At 39.2% G+C, this 11,324-nt stretch overlaps 2 protein-coding genes across 3 annotated transcripts in view; one reads left to right on the top strand and one right to left on the bottom strand.

The window, feature by feature from the left end:
- Window positions 1–382: 382 nt before the first annotated feature.
- vtna (vitronectin a) lies at window positions 383–5,577 on the top strand. Of its 2 annotated transcripts, XM_041995289.1 has the most exons (8): window positions 385–507; window positions 1,625–1,744; window positions 1,857–2,288; window positions 2,378–2,517; window positions 2,597–2,753; window positions 2,857–3,009; window positions 3,084–3,545; window positions 4,423–5,577. In XM_041995289.1, exons 1-8 carry the CDS (start codon window positions 450–452, stop codon window positions 4,539–4,541), a joined length of 1,641 nt encoding a protein of 546 aa, XP_041851223.1. In that variant the 5' UTR covers window positions 385–449; the 3' UTR covers window positions 4,542–5,577. The 2 variants fall into 2 exon arrangements, with proteins under 2 accessions (XP_041851224.1, XP_041851223.1); XM_041995290.1 differs by lacking the exon at window positions 1,625–1,744 and having other exon boundaries at window positions 383–507.
- Window positions 5,578–5,673: 96 nt separating this feature from the next.
- scarf1 (scavenger receptor class F, member 1) overlaps window positions 5,674–11,324 on the bottom strand; it is a 10,736-nt gene continuing 5,085 nt past the window's right edge. The window contains 10 exon segments of the mRNA XM_041995292.1: window positions 5,674–6,303; window positions 6,305–6,340; window positions 6,342–6,398; window positions 6,400–6,905; window positions 6,992–7,129; window positions 8,937–9,041; window positions 9,044–9,063; window positions 9,651–9,762; window positions 9,873–9,979; window positions 11,174–11,302. Coding sequence (XP_041851226.1) covers window positions 5,800–6,303; window positions 6,305–6,340; window positions 6,342–6,398; window positions 6,400–6,905; window positions 6,992–7,129; window positions 8,937–9,041; window positions 9,044–9,063; window positions 9,651–9,762; window positions 9,873–9,979; window positions 11,174–11,302 — 1,714 coding nt within the window. The 3' untranslated portion in view covers window positions 5,674–5,799.

Raw genomic sequence — 11,324 nt, 5'->3', positions numbered from 1 at the left:
GAGAGAGAGAGTGACAAAAATTAAGTCTGGAGTCACGTGCTGTTCTGCCTTCATTGCTCTGTTTTACATGCACACCAAAAAGTTTATACTCTAGCCTTGAGTGAGGCTTCATAATTATTCCACATTACTCTTTACATGTAATAACACTTTATATTAATTTTGTTAACTGGGTAAACTGCACAGAGAAAACCACTTAATAACCCATAAATTGCTGTAAAGAATTTGGTCAGAAGTCAACTGATTGTCAAATGGTTTCAACTTTTGAGTCCTATTGATCGCTTTCTCTCTCTCTCTCTCTGTCCGTGTTTGTTTGCTAAAGTAGAAACAGATTTTCAAATGGAGTTAAAGTAAACAAGGGAAGTAGGGTGACTGACACGTGTTTCCAATAACTGAGAGCGCACGGTCCATCATTACTTGCTCAGTCTAACCGCTGACACAACCGAGGCAACATGAGGCCGTGGGCCATCCTGCCGTTCGTTCTGTTGGCTGAGGCCTTCGCTGCAGATGGTGAGTGTTACATTAAAAATCTGACTAAAAGTGGTTTTATTAATAAGTAAATGTAAGGTGAGCACATGTTAGTAAAAATTTAGACCTAATATTAATACACTAATAATTAATAGGAGGATTGTTTTAAATAATGATTCATTCTTTAGCCAACAGTGTTGGACAATGAGTAAAAAATCAATCATGAATGACCACAATACAAATTGATGTCCTTTGAGCAACAATCCAAATATATTCAGTCATGGCAAGACACTACAGGTGGAAAGGGTACAATTTTCATTTTTATAGTATGGCCATGAAACATCATCTTGTGATTTTTGGTGCAACAAATTGTTTAAGATCTTTTGTTTAAATTTACAAATGATGTATTATTTATAGAAAAGTGCACCCATTTGATGAATTTTCAATCCAAAAATCTGAACATTTGGAAAGTTTGGTATTATAATGAAGTGGAAATTTATGGATCTGAGTGTAGAAATTTAATGTTTAAAAAACTAAATTTTAAGATATGGATTGTAAAAGTCCACACATTTTTATTGAAATACACAATCCAACTGATTATGAAATTAAATTTCTTTGGTATATGACTTCAAATAGACAAAATGAAGTAAAACAAACTGGTAAATGAAAAAATTTGGAAGATTGCAGAAGGGAAAATGCACATAATTCCAAATCAGGTAATAATTGCCTTTAGTGTCTTGTCTTAATTAATTCTTTGGTCAATAAAAGTGACACAAAATGACTTCTTCAAATTTCTTGCTTTCTCTGATCACTTGTCCAAAAGCCAAATGAATTCAAATTTAAAGTTATGCTTATGAAGATGAACCCTATAAATTTTAACATTTGAGCCCTCAATGTTTTAATCAACTAACAAAGAAACCTTACATTTCAGCTGTAATTGCATTTCTGAACAAACAAGATGCAGCAAGCTTGCAATGGAAACTGTCAATAAAAAGAAAATCATGTAAGTCTTTGCATTGGGATGCAGTCAGAGCCTCATGGGAGCTGTAATCATCTAACTTTATTAGGAGAAGAAGGTTATTAATTTGTTTAGAATCATGAATAATGAACAGAGGCAGTTCGAAATCAGAGTGAATGAATTACATCATCCTATCTTAAGAGTCCTGTCTGGACCGCTGTGAAAATGGATTTGACTCTCAGAGGAAGTGCCAGTGTGACTCCATGTGCAAGTATTACAAAAGCTGCTGCTCTGACTTTGAGGCCATCTGTGGTATGACGAGTAAGAAACCTCTCAGCTCATTCGTTCCATATCCTCAGTCGTGTTGTGGAACACTCCACCCGGCGAAGTGAGAGAACAATGGTTGCTGACCTCTATTTTGTGTCCCCTTCAGCTCGTGGAGACACATTTGTGTTTGCAGAGGATGACGATGACTTGTTTGAAGGCCCCACTCCATCTCCTGGACGTTCAGCAGGCAATCAATCTCCTACAGTCGGCAGACGTCGGCTGAAGCCCACCCAGTCTGTAGTCCCAGACTTCCATCAGAGAGTGAATCAACATGAGACCACTCTGCAGATGACCAGACCTCCTCGACTGATAAACCCAGTCACACCTGTTTTACGCACTGTAACTTCCAAACTTGAGGCTTCCAGTACGACTGAAGCGCCTCAAAATGGTACAACCGCTGAGACCAGCACTGTTCCAGTCACAACAGCCACAACTGCAGCCACTACTGCAGCCCCAGACCCCGACGCTGAGGTCTGCAGTGGCAGGCCATTTGATTCCTTCATGCAGCTAAAAAATGGCTCCATCTTTGCCTTCAGGGGTGAGTGACAGTTCAGTTTCACCCAGATTTTTTACAACACTTTAGAATCTTTAAAATGAACATAACAGTATGACTCTTGTGTTTTGCAGGTGAATATTTCTTTGAGCTGGACCAGAAGTCAGTGCTTCCCGGTTATCCAAAACTCATAAAAGATGTGTGGGGCATAAGTGGACCGATTGATGCTGCGTTCACGCGCATGAACTGCCAGGGAAAAACTTACATCTTTAAGGTAAGGGCTCAGAAAAACACCCCGTATTACCAGTTAACTGTATTTCAGTAATGGTTTAATGAATGACTATGTTTATCAGGGAAACAAGTACTGGAGGTTTGATGATGGTGTGCTGGATGACGATTATCCTCGAGACATCAGTGTTGGCTTTGACAAGATTCCTGATCATGTTGATGCAGCGTTTGCCCTGCCCGCTCCTGGTCATCACGCAAAAGAGAAGGTCTTCTTTTTTAAAGGTATGGCCACATATTGTGTATTCATATAGCTTCAGAAACTCATTAACACGTACTTGTATGCTGGACATTTATTTTTTTTTTTGCATCCTGTTGGTTTGTTCAGCGGAGCAGTATTACGTGTATGAGTTTTTGCACCAGCCATCCCATGAGGAGTGTGTGACCATGTCTGAGAGGTCTCCATCTACCCTGTTCAGGCACTACACTGATTTATACGACAGCAATTATGAACCTTTCTTCAGTGAACTATTCTCTGACTGTAAGTTGAGATGTTATAGAAAATATTTGTAGATGGAAGAAAGCATCTGTCATAACATGTTTTAATATCCCCAGTGCCCCAGCATCATGACAAACACCACTTTATTAACAAAGACTGGAAAGGCCTGAAGTCTCCGGTGGATGCTGCCATGGCTGGTAGAATCTACGTCACATCTCATCGCTACGACTACCAGCCTGACCAGCAGTGGGGTCAGCAGTACCAACAAAACAGATGGCAGTGGAGTCGGAGGAGGCAGAACCGCTCGCCTTTCTGGGGGTCCATGGCTCAGCAGGGGATGAACATGGGTCAGGAGTTTGCTGAGAGGGGGATGGAGATGGGTCTGAGACTGGCAGAGAGGAGAATGGAAATGGAGGAGAGGCTTGGACGAGACTGGGACAGACGGTGGGATCAGGACTGGGACCAGGACAGACGAAGAGATCGTTACAACCAGAACAACAGAGGCAACTACGACTCCAGAGGTGACAGGTTCTTCCAGAGGAATATGCCCATCCAGAACGTCTACTTCTTTAAAGGAGGTAACACAAACCGGGAAATGCCATAAAACTATGACATTTGCACAACAAAACATTAAATTGTATAATCTAAAATAGTAAAGGAGCAAACATCACATTTAAGAACAAGTGATGAAGTCATGATTTAGTCATGAACTGGTTTTAAAGAAATTAACAGAGAGAAATAGAAAGATTTCAGTCAAAACGATGAACTGAAAAACTCTGACTTTAGTTGCAGATGTAGACTGCAAACAGCGGAAAGAGATGACAACTAATTTGATCATCCTTCCAGCTCTGTCTGTCTCATCAGACTTATTATAGTAACTCGTTTCACATGCTGTGTATTTGTCCACATGACAAAGAGTCCAAAGGTTAAAGGCACAGCAGCTCCTTTTTATGCTCATTGGCTGTGTTTATCCATGAGGCACACAGAGGTTTTTAAAGTGTGTTTTCTAACCCATTTAGGCCTACCCATGAAAAAATTGGTAAGAAAAGTCACATTTTCTTTTAATATGAGGTCTTTATTTGGTCCTAACATTTTTATTTAACATTTATTTAACATTTATTACCATGTGACATTTCAAAATTATTATAGTGTAATCTTCTGCTTCCTGGTATCTATTACGGGGCAGGAGACAAGTATCAGACTGTGTTCAACAGGCTTTTGAGCAAAGTTTTTACCATAATGTGATGCAAAATATCTCAGAAACTATATGTATCAAAAATGTCAAGTTGGGCTCTTATGTGCTCTATTCCACTATTTTACAATGAATACAGATGGGCAACAACTTTTAAATATAGTTTCAATGGTTGTTCAGCCGCTACAAAAAACCTGAAATTAACAGATGAATTAAAAAAGAAAAGATTGCTTTGTTTAATGTAATGTAATTAAATTTTTCAGATAAATACTACAGAGTGGACCTCAGAACCAAGAGAGTCGATCCCGCCATGCCACCGTACCCCAGATCCATTGCCAAGTATTGGCTTGGCTGCTCAGACACCACTGGAGCTGAGAAATAGTTCAGGATATTTTCCAGTGTTTTGTGTTCACTATGGTGACATCAATGTGTACTGGATGAGTCATTTTCAGTAAGACAACTGATATAGGGTGTAAGAAGTGTATTAAACTTGTTCAGTGTAACATAAATTAGCTGCTCATCAACTCCAGTAAACATCAGCGAACAGTCAAGTCCACAGGGCCAAAATCAGTTATCTCATGTGTTCTCTATATCATGTATCCATTTTTCTCAAACAGAGCTACAATAAAAACAGGCTCAACTTAGAAAGCCAGAGATTGCAAAGGACTTCAGCAGTTTGAAAGCAAAAGCTAAATATGTGGCTACGTTCTGATTTGAAAAGTATTTTTTAACGTGCATCTTCATGTTTTCTTTAGTGTCATAATGTTTTGAAACCATGTATCAACAAAATGTATTTTTTCTGTTTTTTTAATCTTTATCATAACACAATATTTAGATTTGATAGAGGTTTCATCCTTGACAGGCTGAATAAACGACAGTAATTTGTCATTAGCGAACAGCAGCTTTGTTACAGGTAGATCTATGTGACTGAAGGATGCAGATGTAAAAACATGCTAAGTCCATTTTCTAACTGCTTGTGACTTAAACTGCACAATTTTTCTACATTACAGAGATAGGACAAGCATTTTCGTTTTAGTTACTTTTGATAAATGTTTGAAGGAGGTCCTGACTCAAATGTGCCACATTTGAAAACACATTCACAGTCTGTCTCAGCCAACACTAACATCAGTGCATTTTCTGTTATTCAGCTTCTGTTCGCCACAGTTAAAAGTACATTTAATTACACTCTGATTGCATTCCTTCTTCTAGATAATTATTTATACATAGTTTTTCTGGAACAATTCATAACTCATATCTTCTCTATAACCAGAACAACAGCCTTAACATTTCTTTGTTCCAACTAAAGTGAGAAGCATAATATGTTTACATACATACAGTACTTGTATTGATACAGTTTGTGGCATGCATCAATGAAGTAAATAAAAGAACACAACCAGTGCTGTTATCCATGTAGTAAATACCTGGTGTTTTCTTTTTTCATCCACCTTAAAACCTGAATCTAATATAATATAATTAAAAAAAAACATTAAGATCTAATGTTTTGAGGTGTTTTATGGCACATGCAACATAAATGTAATTACGTGAACTGCACTAAAAAGCACCATAATTCAGTTACAACTGCAGAAAAATAAATATGCAGTAGTATAACTATCAGACCTGCTTATGTGGTTTTTCATTGTTTATGACTGTTTAATTAAGACATTTTCATAGCAGGGCTCATCACTGACATTCACCACTGCTCGGTCATTTGCTATGATCTCAGTGCTTCCACCTGCTGGTCCCACAGTTAGGTAGCTGCTCTCAGTTTGTCCTGCATTCACATCCCTACCTTGTATCAAGTCTCCTTCAAGTCTCAGATCTGACCCTGAGCCAGCTGAGGCCACCTCTGGCACGCTCTTCAAAATGGAAGAAAGTGGTCGTTTTTGAGAGCTGTCCTCTGATGGTGGAGCATCACCTGGACCTGCAGTGTCTGGGGGATTGTGGGAACTGTGCTTCCTCCTGATTGGCTTACATATGCCAGATTCCCCTCCAGATGGTCCTCCTTGCTCCCATACAGTTGCTCGAGCTCCCAGTTTCCTCCTGGGAGGTTTGGTGATTCCTTCAGCCATCTTTGACTTTGGCCTGCGTGATTCCTGCTCCCTTTGCCTTTGGAGGCTGCCAAGTCTCCGCAGCATGGCCTGAACATGGCCCTTCAGAACTAGGTTCTGTCTTCGTTAAGGGTCCTACCAGCCTTACCCAATGTCACATACACAGTGGTGACCTTATGGGAGACCCCCACCCTCAGCATCAGAGGCTGGCTGCCTGGGTGCCTTTATGACCAGCTGTGTTGGGACATTGTCCCGTCTTCGACCTGATGACCCAGAAACCTGTACATGTCTACTGTCTGCTTCCTGGTCTACTAACTCACAGCTTGACTCCTGACTCTCTGTCACCTGCACATCCACCTCATCTTCCTTTTCCTTATCTTCTGCTTCATCCTCTTCCCCACTTCTAGCTGTACCTCCCTGACTTTGTAAAGCTGACAGCATCAAAACCCCCCAAGGTGACTTGGCTTTGCTTCGATTTGGAGCTCCAAGGTCCTGACCAGAACCGCGCCTTTCTTTGGGGCTAAAGCGGGTGCCCTCTGCAAATGAGACAGATGGACGCTTGGACTTGGCGATACTGGAGGTGCGAGGGATGTTGAAGGGTGAGGTGATGTCCTCACTGCTAAAACCTGATGGGTCTAAGAACATGTTGCACTTGGAGCTCATCTCCTGGAACTCACCACCTGCTACAGCAGGGATGTCTGATAAAGAGACAGAAGACATTATGATATGGCATTTTACCAAAAAGTGGTTATGTAGAATAGTTTAGCTGCATTTCTGGCCCTACCTTCTCTTGGTGGAACACAGTAGAGAGCTTCTCCTTCCTCCTCGTCACTGTCAAAAGAGGATCCCTCAGTCACCCAGCCAGAGGAGGGAGGCTCAATGAAGCTGTGGTTGAAAGTCATTTCTGGGTCATGGTGAGATACTGTATGTAGATGAAGCATAAACAGTGGATTAAATAATATCCAAATCATTATAAGATGAATATATAAACACATAGATAAAATTATTGGTACCCTTCGGTTAATGAAAGGAAAACTCACAATGGTCACAGAAATAACTTGAATCTGACAAAAATAATAATAAATAAAAATTCTATTAAATTTAACCAGTGAAAGTCATACATTGCTTTTCAACCTTACTTCAAGAGAATTATTTAAAAATAAACTCAAGAAACAGGCCTGGACAAAAATGATGGTACCCTTAACTTAATATTTTGTTGCACAACCTTTTGAGGCATAGAAGACAACTTTAGAATAGTCCAATGTTTTCCTCTTAGCCATTCTTGGGTGTTTTTAGTTGTGTTTTAGGTCATTATCCTGTTGCAAGACCCATGACCTGCGACTGAGACCAAGCTTTCTGACACTGGCCAGCACATTTCCCTCTAGAATCCATTGATAGTCTTGAGATTTCATTGTACCTGCACAGATTCAAGACACCCTGTGCCAGATGCAGCAAAGCAGCCCCAGAACATAACAGAGCCTCCTCCATGTTTCACAGTAGGGACGGTGTTCTTTTCTTGATATGCTTCATTTTTCTGTCTGTAAACATAGAGCTGATGTGCCTCAGCAAAAAGTTCCATTTTTGTCTCATCTGTCCATAGGACATTCTCCAAGAAGTTTTGTGGCTTGCCAACATGTAGTTTGGCAAATTCCAATCTGTCTTTTTTATGATTTGTTTTCAACAATGGTGTCCTCCTTGGTCATCTCCCATTAAGTCCACTTTGGCTCAAACAACGACGGATGATCTGACACAGATGTTCCTTGAGCTTGAAGTTCAACTTTAATCTCTTTAGAAGTTTTTCTGGGCTCTTTTGTTAACGTTCGTATTATCCTACTCTTTGATTTGTCATCAATTTTCCTCCTGCGGCCGCGTCCAGGGAGGTTGGCTACAGTCCCATGGATCTTAAATTTCTGAATAATATGTGCAACTGTAGTCACAGGAACATCAAGCTGCTTGGAGATGGCCTTATAGTTTTTACCTTTAACATGCCTGTCTATAATTTTCTTTCTAATCTCCTGAGACAACTCTTTCCTTTGCTTACTCTGGTCCATGTTGAGTGAGGTACACACCATGTCACCAAACAGCACAGTGACTTCCTGTAGCCCTATATATAGGCACACTGTCTGATTACAAAATTGTAGACACCTGTGGTGCTAATTAGTGGACACATTTTGGTTTAACATGTCCCTTTGGTCACATTATTTTCAGTCTTTTCTAGGGGTACCATCATTTTTGTCCAGGTCAGTTTCATGAGTTTATCTTTTTTTTTTTTAATAATTCTGTTGAAGCATGGTTGAAAAGCAATGTCTGACTTTCACTGATTAAATTTCATCGAATTATTATTTATTATTACTTTTGTCAGATTTAAGTTATTTCTGTGACCATTGTGAGTTTTTTCTTTCATTAACCCGAAGGGTACCAACAATTTTGTCATGTGTGTAAAAATATGTCCTCTTATTTCTTTACTAATTATTTTAGCTTTTTAACTTAAGAAAATCTTGCCAATTTGTAAAAAAAAACTATTTATAAATCATTGCAAGTTTCATTAATCATATGTTGTTTTATAATCAGGTAATAAAATGGTCATACAGAGTTTATCTTTCATGCAGTCACTCTTTGTGGGGACATGTGGTTTTTATTCATTTATAAAAAGGTCTCATGTGATATGATTTGTTTTTAAAGGTTTTCAATAAAAAGGTTACTATAAACACTGTGGCAACTGTACTGACCAGTGACTCGAGGCAGGCCAGAAGACCAGTCAGAGATACAGGGGACGGGGGCTGCACCAATGTTTGCCAAGACGCTGTAGACGTGATACTTCATCCTAACTGACAGCCACCATCAGCCAGAGTTGCACTGTGAGAAAGCAGGTTCACATGTACAGTCAATTTTATTTTTAACTCTACTGAAAACACTTTGTGGGTTTTTTTCTTGCCAATCAACTGTTTTGAAAATCAAGTATATTTAACAAGAACATATTCATTTTGTTTTTCTTTTTATTTCCTTCAGTGTGTTATACAGCATTTGTGCTTGTGAATCTACAGAATTACGAAGTATGAGTTCAGCTGACCAATCACTGGACAGTTAGTAGTGGTCCCTTAAAGAAACAGGTAAAAGAAAGAAGTTAAAAATACAGTAAGAATTGCTGACATCTAGTGGTAAGATGGGCATTACTTCAAATACCAAGAGCAGTTGTGAATAGATGGTGGCTGTCTATGGCCAAAATTTTTCCAGAACATAAACGTTTTCCATCTGGGAGTGGATCCCATTGGCCTCAGGTCCAGCAATGACTGCACTCATGGTAACTATTTAAAAATTGTGTACATGTGAACTGTCTTCTTGCATGTGCCTTTTAAGGAGTTACTTATTCAGTGTAGTGCAGTCATGTTATACCTCACAACTGATTGTAAATGGACATAACAATAATAAATGTAAGAACAGACCTGTCTTTGGGCATCAACTGACCTCCTCCGCAACACAAGCAGCAGCACCAGAATAGCAAGAATCAATAGGACAGAGGAACCAGCACACCTGCTAGTACAGCTACTTCGATGACTGACAGACACCATTTAAAAAAGTGATCTTTCTCATAATCATATGCACACATCTAAAAACCACCCATGCATCAAGACAAAAGGAACAAATGGGTAAATGTATGGGCATACTGTTGGGGCAGACACCAGCGATGGGGTGGCAGCTGACTCCTTCACCACAGTCACATACAGATGAACAGTTGAGACCAAACAGCAGGGCAGGGCAGCTGCTATTGCAGCTGGAAAATACAGGAAATCACATAATTATGTCACTTACATTTACAAAGAAGGTTGTGTATGAACGCTGAATCATGGTCTGTTTTAGTACTCACTGATCATCTAACAGCCAGAGCACACAGATAAAATTAAGGAGATTACATCACAAGTTTTTTTTATGTGTTAACCTTATATTGATAAATTATAGTTCATTCTCACAATTTTTATCAGCCATTTTTCAAAGTAGGTAAAATGTTATTTCTTTATGTCTTTCTTTGAAATGCCTTGTTGTCAAGGTTTAGGAAATGAGCATATGTGAATTAGTCTGGAATTTCCCAGTTCATTTTCAAATTCCAAAGGTTATTAATAGAAACAGGCCAGCCCTGGATCCATTTTACCTTACAAACAATCACAGAAATGGCATGTGAGATGTAGCTCTGAGCAACATACCTAATCAGCAATGTGCTTCACAGGTTTGGATTTTAAAAAACAACCAGGTTAATGATATTATGTTTTGCTGACTGTATGCCTTCTGCGTCTGAGTGTATAAATACACATTTCATATCTGTTTGAGCTTAGTCGTTAAGCAGCAAATGCCAAAGATCCTCTTAAGCTGAATAGAAAACAGTCAAGGCTACACTGTGACTATTGAAGACTTCACCTACTGACAAAGGCAGGCCACCCTAAACACATAAACAGTGAGGAAAAAAATGGGTTTGATATTTGAGGGCTGTACAGGCAATAAAATATAAGTTGTAAAATTTTAACTTGAGTTACAGACAGAATAGCTGTTAAGATTATATAAAAAGGTATGTAATTGGCTGGTTAATCTTAGCCATTAGTTTACAATGGGATTAATTTGTTTCAAGAGCATTTTTTAATAACATATTTATTACTCGACTTATGGAACATCAACAACTGACTGAAGAACACTCAACTTTTATTTGTTCTTCTCAGTTTTACTGTTCCAAATGCACATTTCAACCTGAAACAATGTCAGGATTTTTTCAATCTGTTCTCTCAGTTTCCATTTTTCAACACAAATGCTTTGGGGTCAGCCAACCTCAAAAATAAAGACCATTAATCAGCTGAGATAGTAATGGTTTCAGTTTTAATACAACCAGAAAGACTGAAAACACTCCATGTGCTTCAGTGAAAATATAGCTTTATCTTTAAATAAAAACTGCTTTAATTAGAGTCCCAACCTGCCAGCTCACCTCTCTCCCTGAAAGCCTGGCTGACAGACACATTTTCCTGTCACATGATGGCAGTTACCATGGAAACAAGGGCTACACAGGAAGCTGCAGGCATCTCCATATGTCCTGTCAGAACAAGCATCCTGACACCTGGATAAGGACACAAAGTCTC

Source organism: Melanotaenia boesemani, chromosome 9 (genome assembly GCF_017639745.1).
Source record: "Melanotaenia boesemani isolate fMelBoe1 chromosome 9, fMelBoe1.pri, whole genome shotgun sequence".
NCBI lineage: Eukaryota > Metazoa > Chordata > Actinopteri > Atheriniformes > Melanotaeniidae > Melanotaenia > Melanotaenia boesemani.
The sequence above is the reverse complement of the archived record's forward strand: the minus strand, read 5'-3'. Positions and strand labels throughout refer to the sequence as shown.

What these genes read in the sequence shown, in the direction of transcription:
- vtna (XM_041995289.1), top strand. Translation starts at nt 450, where the DNA reads ATGAGGCCGTGGGCCATCCTGCCGTTCGTTCTGTTGGCTGAGGCCTTC. An exon ending in GGCCATCTGTGGTATGACGA is followed by an intron (nt 1,745 to 1,856) that starts GTAAGAAACCTC and finishes TGTCCCCTTCAG; the next exon opens with CTCGTGGAGACACATTTGTG. An exon ending in GAAAAACTTACATCTTTAAG is followed by an intron (nt 2,518 to 2,596) that starts GTAAGGGCTCAG and finishes TATGTTTATCAG; the next exon opens with GGAAACAAGTACTGGAGGTT.